This window comes from Petromyzon marinus, unplaced genomic scaffold (genome assembly GCF_048934315.1).
Source record: "Petromyzon marinus isolate PM22_M1 ecotype Great Lakes invasive population unplaced genomic scaffold, UKy_Petmar_22M1.pri1.0 PM_G_Scaffold_55, whole genome shotgun sequence".
In the NCBI taxonomy this organism is placed as follows: domain Eukaryota; kingdom Metazoa; phylum Chordata; class Hyperoartia; order Petromyzontiformes; family Petromyzontidae; genus Petromyzon; species Petromyzon marinus.
In genome coordinates, this window is record NW_027423008.1 from 7,251 (window position 1) to 34,129 (window position 26,879).

The 26,879-nt window shown below is 48.0% G+C and overlaps 1 protein-coding gene across 1 annotated transcript; it reads right to left on the bottom strand.

Moving 5' to 3' along the window:
* Positions 1 to 703: 703 nt before the first annotated feature.
* LOC142917907 (TPR and ankyrin repeat-containing protein 1-like) lies at positions 704 to 26,535 on the bottom strand. Its single transcript, XM_076062248.1, has 9 exons — positions 26,238 to 26,535; positions 23,936 to 24,084; positions 21,544 to 21,658; positions 20,275 to 20,431; positions 19,285 to 19,409; positions 18,714 to 18,815; positions 15,436 to 15,571; positions 14,656 to 14,771; positions 704 to 2,269 (listed from the first exon to the last, which is right to left on the bottom strand). The coding sequence occupies exons 1-8, from the start codon at positions 26,280 to 26,282 to the stop codon at positions 14,656 to 14,658; spliced, it is 945 nt and encodes a 314-aa protein (XP_075918363.1). The 5' UTR covers positions 26,283 to 26,535; the 3' UTR covers positions 704 to 2,269.
* Between the last annotated feature and the right edge of the window lie 344 nt (positions 26,536 to 26,879).

Below are 26,879 nucleotides of genomic sequence, written 5' to 3' on the forward strand. Positions count from 1 at the left end.
CAGTGACCCAAGCGGAGGTGACGTCACGTTCAAGAGCGCGATGGACGGATGAATACCTTGGTGACATGACGTCACTAGCGAGGTACACCTCCCCCTGGCCTTTCACGCCGATGAAGTAATGCTGAGTGGTGACGTCACACAGCGGGATTGGAGTTTAAGTTGATTTAGATTCATTTTACATTGCTACCTCCCTTGGGTGCGTGGGCTCAGCTACAACAACGTGGACATTATTGTGTATACACTGTGTGTGTGTACACTGTGTGTGTGTACACTGTGTATATACACTGTGTGTGTGTGTACACTGTGTGTACGTATATACACTGTGGACATACACTGTGTATACACTGTGTGTGTGTACACTGTGTGTGTGCACACTGTGTGTGTACACTGTGTGTGTGTGTACACTGTGTACACTGTGTGTGTGTACACTGTGTGTATGTATCTCCTGTACGTGTAACTTTCAAGTGGTATGCCTTGTAACTGATGAATGATCCGAGCGTGCTCCCTATTTCAAAGACAATGAGTTGCTCCAGAGGCAGACGCTTCGTGAAACACAAAAGTACCCTTTGACCTGTATCACAAGAACAACGGGTCTCACCTGAGTTCTCTGTACAGGTTACTTCCAAACACACACACACTTTGTCCTAACATCACTTATTCAATGTTTGACCCTTATAAATAAAATGATGCATGTACACACAAAATCAGACAAGTGTTTAATCGAAATAATTGACAGGCATTTTAACAAAATTTAATTACTGCAGTGAAATATACTGCATCAGATAACATCTGATTAAGAAGCTCTTTAAAAAAATATGCAGCATCTGCTTAACAGTGGATGTAAAACATACTATTGTAGTGTCATTCAAAACGAGTAGGCCATTGCACGCTGGCGAATTCTAAACATTACCGACAAATTACAGAGGGGTCAAATACTTATTTCCCTCATTAAAATGCAAATCAATTTATAACATTTTTAACATGCGTTTTTCCGGATTTTTTTGTTGTCATTCTGTCTCTCACTGTTCAAATAAACCTACCATTAAAATCCTAGACTGATCATTTCTTTGTCTGCGGGAAAACGTACAAAATCAGCAGGGGATCAAATACTTTTTTCCCTCACTGTACATACATACATTCCCTCACTGTACACACAGTGTGCAGGTTGACTGAATGAGGCAGTGTCCAGGTCTGGCTCAGGTGTCACTCTGCCACTTGACGGTTAGCCGTGACGGAGAATCAAACTCGGGCGGTGGAGTTCATCGCGCACCGCGCTCACCGCGGCGACAACCGCTCCACCCCACGCGTTATTGAAAGACGAAATTTTCACCGAAAACTTTCGCGGCTGCAGGAATTAAAATATTCCTCATTTGCCGTCTACGTCTACGTGACTTTACCGAAAGAGCCGAGAATATCGATGTGAAACACAACACACGATTCGCAATAGCTAAACGGTTTGCGCCTCGGTACATGCTAATTTGTGTCCCATTGTCTCTGAAACCCAGTCCCTCCATCTCTGGCTATTTAAGGGCTCGGTACAGAGCTGCTTCACCTCTTAACTGTGTGCGTGTCTCCCCCCATAGGTCTCTCTATGGTATGTATTCTATCACTCGTAAATTTCACACTCAACTTACAGTTTAACAATCTTTGAAATAGCATATTCAACTAGACCATGCGTTGTGTTTTAACTGACCGTCTGTGTTGCTTTACAAAGTTTCCAAATTTTGCTAAACCCTGTTTGATTTAGTGTGATGCTCCGTCTCTCTATATCCCCTGGTATATCTGTGTTAATTCCTTCTCCTTAAGGGCTGTATATATCTGCGGTTACGTGTTTCCTCTACCTAATGATGATTGCTTGTGTTGCAATCGAAAAGTCGTATATTATGTAATTTTATTTTTTCTTATTTCTACGTAACTTTACCGAAAAAAACAAAGATTAATTCAGTGGATGTTTGTTCGATGCGACGGCGGTGTTGGCGCGTAGGGGGCTGCGTATTTGTGGAACGTCGTCGGTTCAGACTCAGAGTTTGCTGCCAGCGGTGGAGACCGCTGTGGCTCGCAGCTGTGGGCTTGTCGGAGCAAACCCGAAACTTGGGGGGGCTTGCCCCACTTCCTCCTCCCTCGGTGGCCGTACCAGACGAGAGCCGCTGACTTCTTTGCCAATGGAACCCATTTCAAAGCGTCTCTTCTTCTGCTGCTGCTCACCCAAGCATTGCCGCCACCCTTCCCAGATCGGCAGCTGCGAGCTCGTCGTGAAGATCCCTCATTGCTGCGACGCGAAAGACGACCACGATTACAAACAGCGTCTTACGACGACAATGCAACTGAAGATGTGGACAGCGGCGACTGGATGCATTGGCAGCTCAGGCTGCGGTACGGGAGAGTTTGATGTGTGCACGACCGTAGTCTCGCGTTATATATTAATACACACGCCTACTCGGGATGTGTGTTTTAAGAGAGAAGGGCCTTTGTGGTGCTCGGTTTTTTTGTTATCGCCTCTGACGGATTATGGCCTAAGTCGACCTTCGACTTTCATTTGAATGTTCAACCTCTTGACCCCGAGGAAGGCTATACACAGTTAATACCGCTCAGCTTATACAACAATAGCCTCGCTTTTACAGTTGTGTTTGATCAACCTCTTGACCCCGAGTAAGACTATACGCAGTTAATACCGCTCAGCTTGTATAACAACACCTCGATTTTACAGTTGTATTTGATCAACCTCTTGACCCCGAGTAAGACTATACACAGTTAATCTTGCTCAGCTTAAACAACAACACCTCGCTTTTACAGTTGCATTTGATCAACCTCTTGACCCCGAGTAAGACTATACACAGTTAATCCCGCTCAGCTTAAACAACAATAGCCTCGCTTTTACAGTTGCATTTGATCAACCTCTTGACCCCGAGTAAGACTATACGCAGTTAATACGGCTCAGCTTATACAACAACACCTCGCTTTTACAGTTGTGTTTGATCAACCTCTTGACCCCGAGTAAGACTATACGCAGTTAATACCGCTCAGCTATACAACAACACCTCGCTTTTACATTTGTATTTAATCAGTATCGTGTGATCTGCAAAAAGATTTACCCTGGAATGATCCAGGTCAGTGCCCAAGACATTGACATAAAGAGAGAACAAGAGGGGGCCGAGGATGGAACCCTGTGAAACCCCTTTTGTTATCTTAACACTGTTTGACCTCCAACCATCTGTGAATACAGTTTGTGTGCGAGAAAAGAGGTAATTTTTTAACCATTGTACTGTGTTCTCGGAAAAACCGAGGCAACTTAGTTTACTAAGCAGGGTGTTGTGGTCTACTGTATCAAAAGCTTTGGACAGGTCAAGAAAAAGACAGGCACAGTACTGCTTATTATCAAGGCTGTTGTGAATTTTATTCAAAGAGTCTAATGCAGCAGATGTGGTGCTGTATTTTTTTCGGAACATGGATTGTTTTAGATGTAGTAGATTGTTGGTGGACAGGAAACTGATAATTTGGTAGTTCAATAATTTTTCAAAAATTTTCATCAATGGGGACAAAATTGAGATAGGTCAGTAGTTATTGGGATCATCTTTAGGGCCCCCTTTGTAAAGTGGACGGACATAGGAATCTTTCCATTCTAGAGGAACTGATGCTTATTTGATGGACAGGTTGAAAATATGGGCTATAGGTGTGTATATTAGGTGACCAACATTTAGTTGAGCAAATACGGGAAAAACTATCTGCTCCGGTAGAGGAGGACCCTCGTGGGTTAGATCATGTCTCTGAGAGATGTTAACTACCTCGCCTGGTATACAGGAGGTCGTGGGTTAGATCATGTCTCTGAGAGATGTTAACTACCTCGGCACCCCTCGGCACCCCTCGGCACGGCCCCTGGACCCGCCCCTCGGCACCCCTCGGCACCGCCCCTGGACCCGCCCCTCGGCACCCCTCGGCACCGCCCCTGGACCCGCCCCTCGGCACCCCTCGGCACCGCCCCTGGACCCGCCCCTGGACCCGCCCCTCGGCACCCCTCGGCACCGCCCCTGGACCCACCCCTCGGCACCCCTCGGCACCGCCCCTGGACCCGCCCCTCGGCACCCCTCGGCACCGCCCCTGGACCCGCCCCTGGACCCGCCCCTGGACCCACCCCCCGGCACCCCTCGGCACCGCCCCTGGACCCACCCCTCGGCACCCCTCGGCACCGCCCCTGGACCCACCCTTCGGAACCCCTCGGCACCGCCCCTGGACCCAGCCCTCGGAACCCCTCGGCACCGCCCCTGGACCCACCCCTTGGAACCCCTCGGCACCGCCCCTGGACCCACCCCTCGGCACCGCCCCTGGACCCACCCCTCGGCAACCCTCGGCACCGCCCCTGGACCCACCCCTCGGCACCCCTATGCACTGCTCCTGGACCCACCCCTTGGCATCCCTCGGCACCGCCCCTGGACCCACCCCTCGGCACCCCTCGGCACCGCCCCTGGACCCACCCCTTGGCACCCCTCGGCACCGCCCCTGGACCCACCCCTGGACCCACCCCTCGGCACCCCTCGGAACCGCCCCTGGACCCACCCCTCGGCACCACCCCTGGACCCACCCCTCGGCACCGCCCCTGGACCCACCCCTCGGCACCCCTTGGCACCGCCCCTGGACCCATCCCTCGGCACCCCTCGGCACCGCCTCTGGACCCACCCCTCGACACCGCCCCTGGACCCACCCCTCGGCACCGTCCCTGGACCCGCCCCTCAGCACCCCTCGGCACCGCCCCTGGACCCGCCCCTCGGCACCGCTCGGCACCCCTCGGCACCGCCGCTGGACCCGCCCCTCGGCACCCCTCGGCACCGCCCCTGGACCCGCCCCTCGGCACCCCTCGGCACCGCCCCTGGACCCGCCCCTCGGCACCGCTCGGCACCCCTCGGCACCGCCGTTGGACCCGCCCCTCGGCACCCCTCGGCACCGCCCCTGGACCCACCCCTCGGCACCGCCCCTGGACCCACCCCTCGGCACCCCTCGACACCGCCCCTGGACCCACCCCTCGGCACCCCTCGGCACCGCCCCTGGACCCACCCCTTGGCACCCCTCGGCACTGCCCCTGGACCCACCCCTCGGCACCCCTCGGCACCGTCCCTGGACCCACTCCTCGGCACCCCTCGGCACCGCCCCTGGACCCACCCCTCGGCACCCCTCGGCAGCACCCCTGGACCCACCCCTCGGCACCCCTCGGCACCTATCGGCACCGCCCCTGGACACAGCCCTTGGCACCCCTCGGCACCGCCCCTGGACCCACCCCTCGGCACCTCTCGGCACCGCCCCTGGATCCACCCCTCGGCACCCCTCGGCACCGCCCCTGGACCCACCCCTCGGCACCCCTCGGCACCGTCCCTGGACCCACTCCTCGGCACCCCTCGGCACCGCCCCTGGACCCACCCCTCGGCACCCCTCGGCAGCGCCCCTAGACCCACCCCTCGGCACCGCTCGGCACCTATCGGCACCGCCCCTGGACCCAGCCCTTGGCACCCCTCGGCACCGCCCCTGGACCCACCCCTCGGCACCCCTCGGCACCGCCCCTGGACCCACCCCTCGGCACCCCTCAGCACCGCCCCTGGACCCACCCCTCGGCACCCCTCGGCACCACCCCTGGACCCACCCCTCGGCACCTCTCGACACCGCCCCTGGACCCACCCCTCGGCACCCCTCGGCACCGCCCCTGGACCCACCCCTCGGCACCCCTCGGCACCGCCCCTGGACCCACCCCTCGGCACCCCTCGGCACCGCCCCTGGACCTACCCCCCGGCACCCCTCGGCACCGCCCCTGTGACAATTCTATTGAATTACGTTTATTTAAAGTTGCGCATTTTTACGTGACGTCACATTTCTCAAACCCCCCTCCTCCCGCCACCTCGTCACACATCGTCACAAATGTCTGACCCCCCTCCCCCCCCCCCCCCATAGGTGCGTGACGTCATTTATGGACGGCCCCTGAACTTGACTTTCCAACATCGGAGGAAGCCCCCCAAACTCAATTGGGTAGCGCTCTAATCCCGTCGTCTGAAACGTGCCGCTGTTTTGCCGCTTGCACGAAGCTGGCCCATGGTGAACACCGTGGCTGGACTCACCCACAGCAACATTTGGGCTACTCGCGCTGCTAGTGGGGCAACGAGAAAAAGCATGTTGGCGCCAACAAAGTTACAGGCCATTGGCATGTTTGTACATGATGTGTATTTATTTAAAAAAAAATATTAATATATCGTCGTAGGAAGGAGATATCACTTGATTAAAAACATTGCTCACGTATGTCTGGTAAGTACGCTGACGATGTACGGTGGCAGTTCAGTACTATGTTCTTGTATATATGGCTTCTGGTTCATGTATATATGGCTTCTGGTTCATGTATATATGGCTTCTGGTTCATGTATATATGGCTTCTGGTTCATGTATATATGGCTTCTGGTTCATGTATATATGGCTTCTGGATCATGTATATATGGCTTCTGGTTCATGTATATATGGCTTCTGGTTCATGTATATATATGGCTTCTGGTTCATGTATATATGGCTTCTGGTTCATGTATATATGGCTTCTGGTTCATGTATATATGGCTTCTGGTTCATGTATATATGGCTTCTGGTTCATGTATATATGGCTTCTGGTTCATGTCTATATGGCTTCTGGTTCATGTCTATATGGCTTCTGGTTCATGTATATATGGCTTCTGGTTCATGTATATATGGCTTCTGGTTCATGTCTAGATGGCTTCTGGTTCATGTTTATATGGCTTCTGGTTCATGTCTATATGGCTTCTGGTTCATGTCTATATGGCTTCTGGTTCATGTATATATGGCTTCTGGTTCATGTATATATGGCTTCTGGTTCATGTCTAGATGGCTTCTGGTTCATGTTTATATGGCTTCTGGTTCATGTATATATGGCTTCTGGATCACGTATATATGGCTTCTGGTTCATGTATTTATGGCTTCTGGTTCATGTATATAAGGCTTCTGGTTCATGTATATATGGCTTCTGGTTCATGTATATTTGGCTTCTGGTTCATGTATATATGGCTTCTGGTTCATGTATATATGGCTTCTGGTTCATGTATATATGGCTTCTGGTTCATGTATATATGGCTTCTGGTTCATGTATATATGGCTTCTGGATCATGCAGAAACGGCGCATAACGAATTTGGTGCCTTCGAGTACTCTAACACGGTAATATGTCACTGCCTTGTGTACTGTATGAAGCACGTGGTTTTTATCCCATGTGGTTTTTAGTAAATGGTTCGCAGAAGCGATTGGTGGCCCGTGGCTGCACGTGCGCGTGGGATGAGGCTGTTGGTGGTACAGTTTTGAGGGGTGTGACCCCCGTTCAAGAGATAACTATACCATCTCCTTCCTCGCCCCAAGCCACGGCTAAACAACGAGTCGAGCCAGAGTCACGATCCAGACTTGGTCCTGCCACGCACCTAGCAGGGCGAAGTTGCACCACAGGTGAGCCTCGGTGCTGTAATCAAACCCTAGCTGCCACTGCTATTCAGTGGCCTAAAATATGGCTCTAGATTTTGGTGCTATAATTTATTTACGTAGTTTATTGTTAAAAATTCGGTCACAGTCCCTATGATCACTGTTACATTGGATTTTTGGATTTTATTTTGGTGATTTCGAAAAGTTTTTTTTTGTTTTGGCCATGTTTTTGTTTATTGTAGTACGGAGTTAGACTGATGGCTTTAATCTTAGTTGTCTTGTGGTTGTTGTTGTTGTTATTTGACTTGCATCCCACTGGGATTTTTTGCGCACAGCGTTGGTGTACGGTGCTATTTCAGGAATATTTTGATATTTTTTCCCTGTATTTTCTGTTTGCACAGTCACATAATCACTTTAAGATGTTTTCTTGTTCATGTGTTTTGTTTGTTGCGGTTGCACCCGATTCAAGAGCCGAATGGCTCACAGGGCTATACCTAATAAATGAACTAACTATTAAATGAACTAAGCCCAGACCACTGGCTGCATGCCCAGGGAATCGCCAATCGTCAAGAAAAATGATTTGGGGGCATTGTGTTATGCTGGTGTGTTGGTTTCAGTTACATTTCTTTGGACGATTTACCATAAAAAAAACATCGTTGTGTAGACTTGCCACTCACTACCAGTCTGAACGGATTGCTCTGCTGTGTTGGTCAACTTTGGTGATTTTATCTCCTGCATAACATTTCAAATGAACGTGTGTAATAAGTATGTTAAGATAAGCATTTACTCCTATGCTTATTTCATTTACTTATTTAGCATGTTGACATTTCTTTACAAACAGATATTTTTTTTTAAATTAATCGACCTATTGCTTATTTGGGTTAATAGTATTTCATTAAAAAGCATACTATTTTTTTTTTGCTGTGAATCACATTTTAAATATATGTATACACAATGCTGGGTATGTTATTGTTAGAATGTTTAATAATTGCACCACACAGTGGAATGCAAACCTATAATTTGTCAATACATAAAAAAAAAATATTTGTTACAAGTTAAAACGGAATGCATTTAAGAAAAAAAACACGAATGTAGTTTGCTTGGTAATAATGAATATTAATATATTTTTTATTTAAAGCTTTCGTAACTGCAGGGATTCATATTGTTGGTTCTTTCGGTAAAGTCACCACGTAGAAGGGAAACAATAAAAAAATATAAAACAACAAAATTCTCACGACGTTTCGACTGCAACCACAAGCAATCATCATCAAGCGTGAAAAACCACAGCGGGAAAATTTTTATTTTATTGTTTCCCTTCTACGTGACTTTACCCAAAGAACCAAGAACGTGAATATTAATCGTATATTAAGGACACTCTTAATAATGCAGGGCTAGTAGATTAGACATCGCCCTGCATGTCAAACACCCCGTTTGTTGGGCTATGGAGACACCGAGTTAATGGAAGTACATTAAGTAGGTTGGGAGACCTACTATCTTAAGTAGGTTGGGAGACCTACTATCTATACAGATGTTTGAGTATCAACCCTCTGTGTATTGCAATGGTAGTCTCTGTGTAATGGTTTTGTTTCTCATAAGCAACGAAACTAAGTAAAAAAAAAATTGGACAAATGTCCCAAGGCATTTGATAAAACACTCCCTGAGTGCTTGGGGAAAAGTGATGATGGGAAGGAATTTGAATGCTGACCAGTGTGAAGGAAGAAGCCGACATAGTTGTGTTGTGACTTGCAAAATGTTGGTTGAACGTTGCATGGATTAGACAAAACAGTCTGCTCAACTCAATCTTCCACATTGATGCGGAAACAGAGACAACAACACCAAGTTGGTCCTAAGTAGTTCAAGAGCCTTCACTTCAGTTTCATTTCGTTGTAAAGTTTAGTATTAGGTATGAGAAGAGGTTTTCCACTTCTTTTCTGGCAACACAAGATGCAAAGTCTATTGTGGAGGGAGGGGGAAATGGAAAGCTTGCACGCAGTGTACGCTAAGTCAATCCACGTTACGTCCACCCACATTAAACTAATTTCAATGGTACAGTATATTTTTCAAGTAGTGGTACCCCAAACTTTCGCAGCTCTTATAAATTCCCTTTTCACACCATCAATAGGTAAACTCCCCCCCCCCCCGCGCCAAACGGCAAGTCCACCGGCACGTACACCACCTCTTTTCTAAAATCGGCAAATCAAATGCTAATTTTTATGCTAATTTCTTTGTCAGGACACCTTGTTTGCTCGCACACAGTTTAAAGGTCCGCGGTCTGAGCGTGGTTGTGTTTCGCTAAATTCTCCTGTTTGATTTGTACTAGGTGCCTCGGTGAATGTATATGCTCTGACTTTAACATAGCTATTTCTGTGACCAATTACAAGCTAATCACTCAGCTATTTCAATGCTAAATTCTATGCTAATTCCTTTGTCAAGGGGTGCCTCTGCGGATGTGTATGCTTTAACTTAGCTATTTCAATGAGCCATTTCAATGCTAAATTCTATGCTAATTCTTTTGTCAAGGCACTTTGTTTCTTCTCACACAGCTTAAAGGTCGTGATCTGAGCGTGGCTTTTTTCACTCCAGCGCTGTCCTCCAGACAGTCTCGTCCCTTCACCTGATGAAGGCCGCTTGTGTTGTGGCCGAAACGTCGTGATTTTTGTTATTTTATTTTTTACCTACGTGACTTTACCAATAGAACCAAAGAGTATCGATCCACGTTGTCCAGAGTGCACACATCAGGTGGGGCTTACATGGTCCACTGAATGCCAATTGTCCATGGAGTTCGCTTTAACTCTTATTAACTACACCAGGGTTTGGCTACTGTGAAAAAAAACATTTTAGAATCGCTTGGCCTGATTGGAATGGACTTAAAATCACTTAGAAAATATAATATACAGTATGCGAAGTTCCCAGCCTAAAACAATATCGTCATCTATTTGTCCGTAGACCTGAAACGCGGATTACGCACGTGGGCAGGCTCAGCATGCGCTTGTTCCGCCCTTGTTTCAATCCAGTGATGGATGAGGGTCTCCTCATGGCATTCAGGGTCGTGGGGGCTTATTTCACTTTACTTCAACGCTGTTCAGCGAATGTTGGTGAAGGCAGGGAGCATAGACGCAGGAGCATAGTGCAGCACAACACTTTTTATGCAGTTGCTAAAACGCAAACCCCCGCATGTGGGGAATATTGACGTGTAAATGCACATTCTTCCGTCTACGTGTGGAGAATATTTATAAAGATTTTGAAAAACCTGATGCTCTATCGATGATCTCCGCGGGTAGGTGTCTACCGAGTTTTGTAAGGACCCAGGTGAGGAATATTTGCGTTTGTAATCTAAAGGTCACGGACTACCACGCACCATAGGTCACCAATTATGATGCTGAAGACGTGAGTATGGTGAGCTTGACGTACTGAGCTTTTAACAATTTCTGGCAAATATAAAACCTCAGTACGAATTTGTACGAATTTGCATGTTGACATTTCTTGACAAACAGATTTTTTTTGTTAATTAATCGACCTATTGCTTATTTTGATTAATAGTATTTCATTAAAAAAGGAAAACTTTTTGGGAAATTTTTTTGTCGGCTGCGAATCACAATTTAAGTAAATACATGCATACACAATGCCGGACGTGTTATTGTAAGAACGTTAAATAATTGTGTCGTGACATGGGGGCATGTCACACCGCATGGTGCCGGGCCCGTGGCGTGTAGTTTGAACAACGTTACCGTCCTCTTGCCCCGACGTTATCTGCTCGCCACACAGAGTCGTGAGCAGCGATGACACCGGTACGGAGGGATATAAAGGGGGGCACGTCCATAAATGACGTCACACGATTTGGCCGATTTTTGACCCCCCCCCCCCTCTTCGTCACACGGCGTCACAAAAAGTCAGACCCCCCTTTCAAATATGACGTCACAAAGCTCTGCCCCTCCCCCCCTAAACCATATTTCCATTTTGAAAATAAAACACGCGGCAAATCACTTTAAACTATTGTCATTGTAGTGCGTATTTAATTATTTTATGGTCTGCCTACCAACGAGACGACTTTACCGACAGAACCAAAGAGTGTGGATTCCTGTAGTCACGAACGCTTCAACTCGAGATTGTTTGCTTCAACATTCTCCCATAGAGAAGCAACTCACTCACTCAACCACCCACTCACTCACCCACCCACTCACTCACCTACCCACTCACCTCACCCACCCACTACTCACCCACTCACTCACCTCACACACCCACTTACCCCACCCACCCACTACTCACTCACTCACCCACCCACTCACTCACCCACTCACTCACCCACCCACTCACCTCACCCACTCACTTACCCCACCCACCCACTACTCACTCACCCACTCACCCACCCACTCATCCACCCACTCATCCACCCACCCACTCAACCACCCACTCACTCAACCACCCACTCACTCAACCACCCACCCACTCACCCATTCACTCACTCACCCACCCACTCAACCACTCACCCACCCACTCACTCAACTACCCACTCAACCACTCACTCACCCATCCACTAAACCACCCACTCACCCATCCACTCACTCAACCACTCACCCACTCAACCACCCACTCACTCAACGACCCACTCACCCATTCTCCCATGGAGAAGCAAAATGCTCCTTCGTGGAAGAAATAAAAGGTGGCCTTAGTCAATTTAAATAATCAAATAGTGAATAATGAATCAAAAGTAGCTGTGACAATTCTATTTAATTACGTTTATTTAAAGTTGCGCATTTTTACGTGACGTCACATTTCTCAAACCCCCCTCCTCCCTCCACCTCGTCACACATCGTCACAAATGTCTGACCCCCCTCCCCCCCCCCCCCCATAGGTGCGTGATGTCATTTATGGACGGCCCCTGAACTTGACTTTCCAACATCGGAGGAAGCCCCCCAAACTCAATTGGGTAGCGCTCTAATCCCGTCGTCTGAAACGTGCCGCTGTTTTGCCGCTTGCACGAAGCTGGCCCGTGGTGAACACCGTGGCTGGACTCACCCACAACAACATTTGGGCTACTCGCGCTGCTAGTGGGGCAACGAGAAAAAGCATGTTGGCGCCAACAAAGTTACAGGCCATTGGCATGTTTGTACATGATGTGTATTTATTTAAAAAAAAAAATATTAATATATCGTCGTAGGAAGGAGATATCACTTGATTAAAAACATTGCTCACGTATGTCTGGTAAGTACGCTGACGATGTACGGTGGCAGTTCAGTACTATGTTCTTGTATATATGGCTTCTGGATCATGTATATATGGCTTCTGGTTCATGTATATATGGCTTCTGGTTCATGTATATATGGCTTCTGGTTCATGTATATATGGCTTCTGGTTCATGTATATATGGCTTCTGGTTCATGTATATATGGCTTCTGGTTCATGTATATATGGCTTCTGGTTCATGTATATATGGCTTCTGGTTCATGTATATATGGCTTCTGGTTCATGTATATATGGCTTCTGGTTCATGTATATATGGCTTCTGGTTCATGTATATATGGCTTCTGGTTCATGTATATATGGCTTCTGGTTCATGTATATATATGGCTTCTGGTTCATGTATATATATGGCTTCTGGTTCATGTATATATGGCTTCTGGTTCATGTATATATGGCTTCTGGTTCATGTATATATGGCTTCTGGTTCATGTATATATGGCTTCTGGTTCATGTATATATGGCTTCTGGTTCATGTATATATATGGCTTCTGGTTCATGTATATATGGCTTCTGGTTCATGTATATATGGCTTCTGGTTCATGTATATATGGCTTCTGGTTCATGTATATATATGGCTTCTGGTTCATGTATATATATGGCTTCTGGTTCATGTATATATGGCTTCTGGTTCATGTATATATGGCTTCTGGTTCATGTATATATGGCTTCTGGTTCATGTATATATGGCTTCTGGTTCATGTATATATATGGCTTCTGGTTCATGTATATATATGGCTTCTGGTTCATGTATATATGGCTTCTGGTTCATGTATATATGGCTTCTGGTTCATGTATATATGGCTTCTGGTTCATGTATATATGGCTTCTGGTTCATGTCTATATGGCTTCTGGTTCATGTTTATATGGCTTCTGGTTCATGTCTATATGGCTTCTGGTTCATGTCTATATGGCTTCTGGTTCATGTATATATGGCTTCTGGTTCATGTATATATGTCTTCTGGTTCATGTATATATGGCTTCTGGTTCATGTCTAGATGGCTTCTGGTTCATGTCTAGATGGCTTCTGGTTCATGTTTATATGGCTTCTGGTTCATGTATATATGGCTTCTGGTTCATGTATATATGGCTTCTGGTTCATGTCTATATGGCTTCTGGTTCATGTCTATATGGCTTCTGGTTCATGTATATATGGCTTCTGGTTCATGTCTATATGGCTTCTGGTTCATGTATATATGGCTTCTGGTTCATGTATATATGGCTTCTGGTTCATGTATATATGGCTTCTGGTTCATGTGTATATGGCTTCTGGTTCATGTTTATATGGCTTCTGGTTCATGTCTATATGGCTTCTGGTTCATGTCTATATGGCTTCTGGTTCATGTCTATATGGCTTCTGGTTCATGTATATATGGCTTCTGGTTCATGTATATATGGCTTCTGGTTCATGTCTAGATGGCTTCTGGTTCATGTTTATATGGCTTCTGGTTCATGTATATATGGCTTCTGGATCACGTATATATGGCTTCTGGTTCATGTATTTATGGCTTCTGGTTCATGTATATTTGGCTTCTGGTTCATGTATATATGGCTTCTGGTTCATGTATATATGGCTTCTGGTTCATGTATATATGGCTTCTGGTTCATGTATATATGGCTTCTGGTTCATGTATATATGGCTTCTGGTTCATGTATATATGGCTTCTGGATCATGCAGAAACGGCGCATAACGAATTTGGTGCCTTCGAGTACTCTAACACGGTAATATGTCACTGCCTTGTGTACTGTATGAAGCACGTGGTTTTTATCCCATGTGGTTTTTAGTAAATGGTTCGCAGAAGCGATTGGTGGCCCGTGGCTGCACGTGCGTGTGGGATGAGGCTGTTGGTGGTACAGTTTTGAGGGGTGTGACCCCCGTTCAAGAGATAACTATACCATCTCCTTCCTCGCCCCAAGCCACGGCTAAACAACGAGTCGAGCCAGAGTCACGATCCAGACTTGGTCCTGCCACGCACCTAGCAGGGCGGCGAAGAGAAGACGAGGTGCAGCAGGGAGTTGCCGCCCGCGTCCCTCGCGTTGACGTTCGGGGCTTTCTCCAAGAGCAGCTTCAGGACGCGCAGCCCCTCTTCGTCTGGCGACAGATAAAAAAAACACGGCGCAAAGCGATAAGCAGCTCCTGAGAAACGCGGCTCTCTGCGCCAATCGCCCGGAGGCGCGCCTCCCGACCCTGTCGGTTCTCGCGAGCTAAGCAGGCGCCGAGCCCGCGACGTGGCCCGGGTGGCGAACCGACGTGCCGGCCAGTTTGCCCGTAGACGGCCGCTCACCGCCACGTGGCGGAGTTAGACTGATGGCCTTAATCTTAGTTGTCTTGTGGTTGTTGTTGTTGTTATTTGACTTGCATCCCACTGGGATTTTTGCACACAGCGTTGGTGTACGGTGCTATTTCAGGAATATTTTGATATTTTTGTTCCTGTATTTTCTGTTTGCACAGTCAACACAAAGTCACTTTAAGATGTTTTCTTGTTCATGTTTTTTGTTTGTTGCGGTTGCACCCGATTCAAGAGCCGAATGGCTCACAGGGCTATACCAAATAAATGAACTATGAACTAACTATGAACTATGTACTGTAATAAAGAAGTTGCCTATCCAAAGTGTCTCCAGAACCCACCACACAAAACGGCGCAAAATTAATTAAACATACGTGCAATACAATAGCACCCCTGGGTTAACACACACTCTTACGCGTTTCCCACTTGCGCACCTCGAAGAATCACCGCGCACTTCTTGCTACTTACCATCAATGCCCTTGTGAAGGATGAGGATCATCGCGGCGTGCAAGGGGTTGGCGCCGATGGAGGCGGGCTTCGCGCCGTGGCTGAGGAGCCACGTGACCAAAACGGCGATCCACTTCTCTTGACCCGGGGCCAGCAGCTGTGGCAAGAGGACACTGGTCAAAAAGTACACGGGAGGGCCCTCCACACGCCAGTTCACCACGGGTCTCCTCCCTTGAAACCGTTCTCGCTTAGGTTAAGTCAAAAGTGATTTGCCTACCCCAAATTAGTTGAAGCGGTGCTCATCTGCTGTTTCACGGCCCTAGCCAGCGGTGTAAACTCTGCGTTTCTACGGTGGGAGGGCGAGTCGATCCACACGCCAACTGCCGCTGACATCCTCACAAAGTGGTTGCTCATTTTAAAGTTTTGATTTAAAGCTTTCGTGACTGCAGAGAGAGATTCATATTCTTGGTTCTTTCGGTAAAGTCACCACCACGTAGAAGGGAAACAATAAAATACGTGACTTTACCGAAAGAACCAAAGAAGATGAATCATTGCAGTCACGAAAGCTTTAAATCGAAATAAAATTCTCACGACGTTTCGACTGCAACACAAGAAGCAATCATCATCAGGTGTGAAAACCACAGCAAGAATTATTTTTTTTTCAAATTTTCTTGCTGTGGTTTTCACAGCTGATGATGATTGCTTTGTTATCAAACGGTTGAGGGGTGATGATGATGGGTGAAGTGAACTCCCAACCAGGATTAGAACTCACAGCCCTCTAACTGGGAGCCGTTTGCTCTGCCACTGAGCCACCCGGCAGGTTGCTTAGATCACAATCACCGCCTAATAAGACACGGATGAGAAACGCAGAGAGCCGCTGGGAAAACACCGGAAAATAAAAGCTGGAAATTACGCAAAAAATCACGGCGAGACATCCATTGGAATGCACCGAGAGACAGGGAGAGGGAACAACGTCGATTAGAGAATAATCACGCGTTAGAGGCTGCTGTATATTTGACTTTTCCAAAAAAGAATTTAAAAAATGCGATCTTGTCTGTCCCTTGTAGACATTTGTGTGTTATCTTTGAGTTCCAAGAGTTAAAAAAAACAGATGTAGCAAAAAATAAATTAGCACAGTAGTTGGAAATCGAACAGGCTTGGTGGCTTGGAATGATAACAAGTTCACGTGAACCTGGGAAACTCCTTCCTCGAGCACAGGCATCACCAGAGAGGCCATACCCTGCTGTTTGAACTGTGCCCAAGACAGGGAACTGGCCACACTCAGTATCTGAACATTAATTTAGAATACATCCTGGTGATTGGAGTCGAAACGTTGATAATGACAGCCACCGCATATGAATATTCTTGATCATGGTATTAAACTTAACTTTGATGAGGACATACGACTACATGGCAATGCAGCTCAGGGTAAAAAAGGTTTTGACTATTTTGCATGACCTTACGAACGATCACCGACAGGTTGAGTCAGCCTACAGTGCGAATGCACTAGTGGCCACGGAAGGTAATGACAAGGGTATCAGTTATGAGTGTGAAGGGACTGGTGGCTACAGGAGGTAATGACAGGGGTATCAGTTGTGAGTGTGAAGGGACTGGTGGCTACAGGAGGTAATGACAGGGGTATCAGTTGTGAGTGTGAAGGGACTGGTGGCTACGGGAGGTAATGACAGGGGTATCCGTTGTGAGTGTGAAGGGACTGGTGGCTACAGGAGGTAATGACAGGGGTATCAGTTGTGAGTGTGAAGGGACTGGTGGCTACAGGAGGTAACGACAGTGGTATCAGTTATGAGTGTGAAGGGACTGGTGGCTACAGGAGGTAATGACAGGGGTATCAGTTATGAGTGTGAAGGGACTGGTGGCTACAGGAGGTAATGACAGGGGTATCAGTTGTGAGTGTGAAGGGACTGGTGGCTACGGGAGGTAATGACAGGGGTATCAGTTGTGAGTGTGAAGGGACTGGTGGCCACGGAAGGTAATGACAAGGGTATCAGTTATGAGTGTGAAGGGACTGGTGGCTACAGGAGGTAATGACAGGGGTATCAGTTGTGAGTGTGAAGGGACTGGTGGCTACGGGAGGTAATGACAGGGGTATCAGTTGTGAGTGTGAAGGGACTGGTGGCTACAGGAGGTAATGACAGGGGTATCAGTTGTGAGTGTGAAGGGACTGGTGGCTACAGGAGGTAATGACAGGGGTATCAGTTATGAGTGTGAAGGGACTGGTGGCTACAGGAGATAATGACAAGGGTATCAGTTATGAGTGTGAAGGGACTGGTGGCTACAGGAGGTAATGACAGGGGTATCAGTTGTGAGTGTGAAGGGACTGGTGGCTACAGGAGATAATGACAAGGGTATCAGTTATGAGTGTGAAGGGACTGGTGGCTACAGGAGGTAATGACAGGGGTATCAGTTGTGAGTGTGAAGGGACTGGTGGCTACGGGAGGTAATGGCAGGGGTATCAGTTGTGAGTGTGAAGGGACTGGTGGCTACGGGAGGTAATGGCAGGGGTATCAGTTGTGAGTGTGAAGGGACTGGTGGCTACGGGAGGTAATGGCAGGGGTATCAGTTGTGAGTGTGAAGGGACTGGTGGCTACAGGAGGTAACGACAGTGGTATCAGTTGTGAGTGTGAAGGGACTGGTGGCTACAGGAGATAATGACAGGGGTATCAGTTATGAGTGTGAAGGGACTGGTGGCTACGGGAGGTAATGACAGGGGTATCAGTTGTGAGTGTGAAGGGACTGGTGGCTACGGGAGGTAACGACAGTGGTATCAGTTGTGAGTGTGAAGAGACTGGTGGCTACAGGAGATAATGACAGGGGTATCAGTTATGAGTGTGAAGGGACTGGTGGCTACGGGAGGTAACGACAGGGGTATCAGTTGTGAGTGTGAAGGGACTGGTGGCTACGGGAGGTAACGACAGGGGGAGTCAGCTGTGAGTGTGAAGGGACTGGTGGCTACGGGAGGTAATGACAGGGGTATCCGTTGTGAGTGTGAAGGTACTGGTGGCTACGGGAGGTAACGACAGGGGTATCAGTTGTGAGTGTGAAGGGACTGGTGGCTACGGGAGGTAATGACAGGGGTATCAGTTGTGAGTGTGAAGGGACTGGTGGCTACGGGAGGTAATGACAGGGGTATCAGTTGTGAGTGTGAAGGGACTGGTGGCTACGGGAGGTAATGACAGGGGTATCAGTTGTGAGTGTGAAGGGACTGGTGGCTACGGGAGGTAATGACAGGGGTATGACCAGAAACATTCTACGGCCACATCGCAAACTCATCGACCCACCTGAAAGAGGGAGTAGAGACTCACTAATGACGCCGGCTCCACTCCCACCACAGAATTTAGGGGTCGGAGGTCATCGGGCGTACACGCCACTATGTACATCTCCTGTTATTTGCACACCGGACACAAATAAAAACCAACATCACCCACACACGTTCCACGACAAGAGGGCTATCCCCCCCCCCCAAGCATTAACGTCGGCCAGGTTAAAACCAGCACGAGTCGTTGGAAAACACCGCCGTTAATTCGAACAGGGCACGATCACTACGGGAACTGGGCGTGCATCGAACGGATCGCGCAACATTAAAACGCCGCTCGTTGAGCGTTCGCGCGCGTCCAAGACGGCGCGAACGCTGCGCGTGCCAATTCACACGCGCCAAGCTGACGGCAGAACGGAGCGCCGTAAAACCCCCGTCGTTGTGCCGTACGATGCTCCAGGGTGCCCGCAAACGTCGCCTTACTCTCAGCAGACGCGTGACACGATCCCACGAGGCCGAGCGGGAGATGCCGCCGCCGCGCCCGTAGGGGCATCAGACACGACTGGCGTGCGCGACTCGCGGTCGGCCGCACGTGCCTTCCAGAGGCCCTGCTCTGCCATCTCGCGCAGCAGCTGTTGCCACACTTTCTCCGTGTGCAGCAGCGGTTCTTCTTGAAGCATGCGGAGAACCCCTACGAACAGGCTCTTGTTGTCGGTCTTGCCTGCGGCCAACACAGACAGAAAGGCCACCAAGTCAAGCGTGGGAGCATACGTAAAAGACAAAAACGTAGCAATGTCACACCGTAGGGTGTAAAAACGAAGGGAACATTTACGTGAAAAAAACTTACCATTTGTGTGTGCGCGTGTGCGCGCTACACAGATCCACATTATCTAGGAGGTGACCTCTGTGTCTAAAACCACACGTGCCTAAGAGATCAAATCACATTTAGATGCACGCTACACAGATCCACATTATTTAGGTGACCTCTGTATCTAAAACCACACGTGCCTAAGAGATCAAATCACATTTAGATGCACGCTACACAGATCCACATTATCTAGGAGGTGACCTCTCTGTGTCTAAAACCACACGTGCCTAAGAGATCAAATCACATTTAGATGCACGCTACACAGATCCACATTATCTAGGTGACCTCTGTGTCTAAAACCACACATGCCTAAGAGATCAAATCACATTTAGATGCACGCTACACAGATCCACATTATTTAGGAGGTGACCTCTGTATCTAAAACCACACGTGCCTAAGAGATCAAATCACATTTAGATGCACGCTACACAGATCCACATTATCTAGGAGGTGACCTCTCTGTGTCTAAAACCACACGTGCCTAAGAGATCAAATCACATTTAGATGCACGCTACACAGATCCACATTATCTAGAAGGTGACCTCTGTATATAAAACCACACGTGCCTAAGAGATCAAATCACATTTAGATGCACGCTACACAGATCCACATCATCTAGGAGGTGACCTCTGTATCTAAAACCACACGTGCCTGTGTTGCGGTAAGTGTGCCCACAAACCGTATGACATTGCGCCTAATGATCCCAAGGCATACTAACGGTTCATGGCCTTGAACATTTCCATGAGGAATTCAACGGTGAGGTTGACGGTGTGGCCAGAGGAGACAAGCAGGACAGCCAGGCCATGTTGCAGCGCAGCGACCGCTTCCTTTGCCTCGCCCAGCCCAGCGAGCGCCGTGCCCAGCTGATAGTAACCCTGCACACAAAGACAAAGATCCCCCCTTGGAGCCTCAACAGACTTTTGGGGAAAGTGCTGTTTTGCAAACCACCTATGAAGACCAGCGTGGCACACGAGGGGGTGGGTGGCCAGCACCATGCTGGGCTGCCCGTGTCTCCCTAAGTTGCGATTATTTACACAATGCACCAGGTACGCATTTGAGGTCGAATCGAACTCGGCGGAAGCCCAGGAACGGTTCGGATAATGGTCACTGGTGTTGGCAATGAGTGTGGGATTGTTTACTGAAAAAAACTTTCTATGAAATTGCAGTTCATGTGGGTAGGCAAAGAATTTACCTTGTTTTTTACTTTAAATTTTACTGTGCAACACAGTATAGTAATTAATAAATACATACACTATATAGTTTATACAGTACGGTACTGTAAATTGCTCTGTTATGCTAAATTATCACCATTTCTTGAGACTCCTGGGTAGGGCTAGGCCATTTTTCGACTTACGATGGGGGGGTCGTCGTAACGCATCTCCGTCGTGAGTTGGGGACTACCCTGTACACCGGGGCAAGGGCCCAGGACAAGTGTGGATATCTCTCACAACAGTTTTAACTGTGGGTGGACATTGAACACAGGTGGTGGGGTCGTTAAGAGCAACGCGCTAAACCGCTGAGACGCTTACTCCACACGTAACACGATCGCCTTCGCCGGGGCTGTGCCAGCCTTAGAGAAGGTGCTTGGTCGGAGCACGTGCACCAACAGCATATGCAGGTTATCTAGGAAATATTTGATACGTGTCTAGATTTGTGTCTGTCTCTGTGTGTCCCTCCCGTCTCTCTCTCTCTGTGTGTGTGTGTGGCTGTGTTTCCCTCAACTCCCCGTCTGCGTGACATCCCACATTGCTGTTGAGCGGGCCTATCTCTCCCTGGGGGCTGTAAAACAAATTCCGTTGGGGGGGGGCACATGATGGCACAACTTCCAAATGCATTTGAAAAGCAGTTGGCAATGCCAAAAGGATTATACCAAATATGAATTAACGTAGCATCTGACCAGCGTACATATTTACACAGACGACAATTCGCGTTGTTGACTATGATGATGACTCGTGCAAAGGTGTGGCTTGCCGCCTGCAATGAATACCTTGCACCATTGCCGGTCAGCGTCGATGGACTTGCACGACATGGTCACAGCATCTTCGAATCTCCCCAACTTGACGTAAGTCATGGCCATGTTGCAGAAGAGCAGGGAAACAACTCTGCCAGGAGTCACACGTCAGCTGTCGCTTAATGCCACGACTCGGGGTTTGTTTCACTGAAATCCACTCGCAGCGATTAATGAATGAATGTCATGATTTACAGCAAAGGTCTCTAGTTTTTTTTTTTAAAGGGCATTTACTGCCAATGCAACAGTTCATCCCACGAAAGCACAAACACCTCCTGGCATAGGCCTGGCCTACAAGGGGAAGCATTATCACCCGTTATTACATCTCGGACCCAGCTGATGCCTGTCTCTATGTGTAGTGGTTGGTGGCACTGTGCCATGAACTCAGTTACCCGGGTTCGATTCCCAGTCACGGCCACCACCAGTGACGATTATCTGAACCGGTCCTGGGCCTCTCCTAGGTCGACTCAGCCTCAAATGAGTACCTGGTGTGGTGTGTAGTAAACATCGCCACTGGGGAGACAAAGGCGGTCGGGCGTGGTGCTGGCCACCCACCCCCTCTTGTGCGGTGCCGGCTTCGTAGGTGCTCGCTAACAGCACTTGCCACTACAGTCTGTTAAGGCTACACGGGGGATCTTTGCCTTTGTATTTTGTCTTGCTGTCTCTCCTGTATCTCTGTATTCCTTTGTCTACCCTCGGTGCCTGTCTCTATTGGTAGTTCTCTTCACTTTAAGTTAATTTCACGAGTTATTTACTGTGGGTACTTTATTTAATGCAATTACACTGATTGTTTTTGGTCTCAGCCAAGAATGATCGGTACAAGTCTAGGCCTAGCCTAATGCATGGTAAATAAACAGTCAAAAGTGACTACTTTCTGTTAAAACAATTACTATTAAAATGTTTCGTGGTATTCATAAACAAGACGGAAGCTTGTGTTGCCTCCGAAACGTCGCGATTTCATTTTTAGTCGTTTTCATTATTTTATTTTTTTACCTAACGTGGGACTTTACCGCAAAAAAACAAAGAGCACGAATCCTTGCAGTCACGGAAAGCTTCAAATCAAATTCTAGATTTGAAGCTTTCGTGACTGCAAGGATTCATAACTCTTTTGGTTTCATTCGGTAAAGTCGCGTAGATAAAATGAAATAAGACAAAACAATTAAATCACGGACGTTTCGGAGGCAACACGAGCTTCCGTCTTCGGGTGTAAAAGTCAACGCAGAATATGTGTCGGGAGCACAGTTCAGAGACGACCTGGATTATATATACACAGGTTAAGGGAGGGGCTGGGATAAGTTACCCCTTTGATAGCGATCAAAGGAGCACTTGCCCTGAAACGTGAAGCAGGCGTCTTCTTTGGTTCTATCGGTAAAGTCACGTAGAATGAGAATAAAATAATAAATTGATAAAATAAAATAACACAATAAAATTCTCACGACGTTTCGGCCACAACACAAGCGGCCTTCATCAGGTGAAGGGACGAGACTGTCTGGTAGGACAGTGCTGGAGTGAGAGAGCCACGTTCAGATCACGACTTTTAAGCTGTGTGAGAGGAAACAAAGCGCCCTCAACTTTAGCACCACGGATAGCTACGGGCCCCGTTCAGACGGACGAGTTCATCCATGGTCGGAACAGAGGAGGGGAGAGAGAGACAGCTTAGAGTCGCGGCATCTCTTCAGAAAGGTGAGAGACTCGATTAGTTGAGCCTTCTTATCCCAGGCGGTTGAGGGAAGGGGGGGGGGGAGGAGTCAGCAAATCAAAGTTCAAATAAAATCCCGACTCGGGATGGTTGCGCAACAAGCGCCGAGTCTCCATCGCACAACGCACAGCAGCTGCTACCTTGCGACCGCGTTCCTTGACCCTGTAACAATCTCACGTTGTGACCTCCAGCCGATCAGCGCCACCACATTGATTATTCTTCTTTGGTTCTTTAAGGTAAAGTCACCACCGTCACCACCGTAGAATGAGAATGAAATAATAAATTGATAAAATAAAATAACACAATAATAATATTCTAACACGACGTTTCGGCCACAACACAAGCGGCCTTCATCAGGCGAAGGGGACAAGACTGTCTGGTAGGACAGCGCTGTAGTGAGAGTATTATTATTGTGTTATTTTATTTTATCAATTTATTATTTTATTCTCATTCTACGTGGTGGTGGTGGTGACTTTACCGAAAGAACCAAAGAAGATGAATCCTTGCAGTCACGAAAGCTTCAAATCGAAATTTAACCACGTTGATTATTATTATTGTCAACGCCGGGGCAATTCCGTGACGACGTACGCGTGTGACCAAGCTGAGATGTCACAAATTCCATTTGGAACCTGCCCGTTAGATGTCACGATATGCGTCTGCATTTGACGATACCTGCCGACAGAGGCGGAGTGGCAGAGTTGCAGGGACAGAGCCTCCTCGTAGATTTTGAGGGCTTCAAGGTAGTAGCCCATGTGAAATAAATCCTTCCCCATCCGATTCATTACGATGGAGAGCGCATCCACTTCTTCTACAAATTCAGCCTGCACACATCACCCAACACAACATCAACACATCACCTGCACACATCACCCAACACTACATCAACACATCACCTGCACACAACATCAGCACATCACCGACAAACATCACCCAACACAACATCAACACATCACCTACACACATCACCTGCACACAACATCAGTACATCACCTGCACACATCACCCAACACTACATCCGCACATCACCTGCACACAACATCAACACATCACCTACACACATCACCTGCACACATCAGTACATCACCTGCACACATCACCTGCACACATCAGTACATCACCTACACACATCACCAAACACTACATCACCTGCACACATCACCTGCACACATCACCCAACACAACATCACCTGAACACCTCACCTACACACATCACCCAACACAACATCAGCACATCACCTGCACACAACAACATCAGCACATCACCTACACACATCAGCACATCACCTGCACACAACATCAACACATCACCTGCACACATCACCTGCACACTACATCACCTACACACTACATCACCTACACACAACATCACCTACACACAACATCACCTACACTACATCACCTACACACAACATCACCTACACTACATCACCTACACAACAACATCACCTACACAACAACATCACCTACACAACAACATCACCTACACACAACATCACCTACACAACATCACCTACACAACAACATCACCTACACAACAACATCACCTACACACAACATCACCTACACACTACATCACCTACACACAACATCACCTACACACAACATCACCTACACACAACATCACCTACACACTACATCACCTACACAACAACATCACCTACACACAACATCACCTACACACTACATCACCTACACAACAACATCACCTACACACTACATCACCTACACTACATCACCTACACAACAACATAACCTACACAACAACATCACCTACACACTACATCACCTACACACAACATCACCTACACACAACAACATCACCTACACACAACAACATCACCTACACACTACATCACCTACACAACAACATCACCTACACACTACATCACCTACACACTACATCACCTACACACATCACCTACACACTACACCTACACACATCACCTACACACTACATCACCTACACAACAACATCACCTACACACAACATCACCTACACAACAACATCACCTACACACTACATCACCTACACAACAACATCACCTACACACTACATCACCTACACTACATCACCTACACACAACATCACCTACACAACAACATCACCTACACACAACATCACCTACACAACAACATCACCTACACACTACATCACCTACACACTACATCACCTACACACATCACCTACACACAACATCACCTACACACTACATCACCTACACAACAACATCACCTACACTACATCACCTACACACAACATCACCTACACACAACATCACCTACACAACAACATCACCTACACTACATCACCTACACACTACATCACCTACACACATCACCTACACACAACATCACCTACACAACAACATCACCTACACACAACATCACCTACACTACATCACCTACACACTACATACATCACCTACACAACAACATCACCTACACACAACATCACCTACACACTACATCACCTACACACTACATCACCTACACAACAACATCACCTGCACACTACATCACCTACACACTACACCTACACAACAACATCACCTACACACAACATCACCTACACACAACATCACCTACACAACAACATCACCTACACACAACATCACCTACACACTACATCACCTACACACTACATCACCTACACAACATCACCTACACACAACATCACCTACACACTACATCGCCTACACACTACACCTACACACATCACCTACACACAACATCACCTACACAACAACATCACCTACACTACATCACCTACACACAACATCACCTACACACAACATCACCTACACACAACATCACCTACACAACATCACCTACACACAACATCACCTACACACTACATCACCTACACACTACATCACCTACACAACAACATCACCCACACACCACACCACCGTGTGAACCACGTGGTGCACCACCACCACCCCCTCTCCTCTCTCCCCGCGTGCCGCCCTCCTACCTGGTTCATCGTTGCCTGCTGACGGGTTCCGCCGATGCCAGCCATTGGCGAGGTTACACGCGAAAAACTATTCCCTCGCGTGGCGGTGCCGGCGGGCTGATAGGAGGGGGGAGGTCCGACGTTTCGCGCCGCCGGGCCCCGGGGTGACGCGATACCCCCCACGCTCGTTTGCGACCATGTGCGAGGCCTTAGCAGGGCGCGTTTAGAAAACGTAGCGCGGATAAGGCGACCACGTGACAGCGAGGCTAGAATTCCGTAGAACTGATAAGTGCTGCCCCTCCCCCCGTAGACTCCTGTTAATACGCACTGTACTTTAACACGCGCAAGAGTACTGTACCTGCCCCCCTGTTACAGTCGTCCACAAACCCCCCCCAGCTTATAACCAATTTGGTTTCGCCCTCCCCCCCAGCTTGTAACCAATTTGGTTTCGCCCACCCCCCCAGCTTGTCACCAATTTGGTTTCGCCCACCCCCCCAGCTAGTAACCAATTTGGTTTCGCCCACCCCCTCAGCTTGACACCAATTTGGTTTCGCCCACCCCCCCCCAGCTTGTAACCAATTTGGTTTCGCCCACCCCCCCCCAGCTTGTCACCAATTTGGTTTCGCCCACCCCCCCAGCTAGTAACCAATTTGGTTTCGCCCA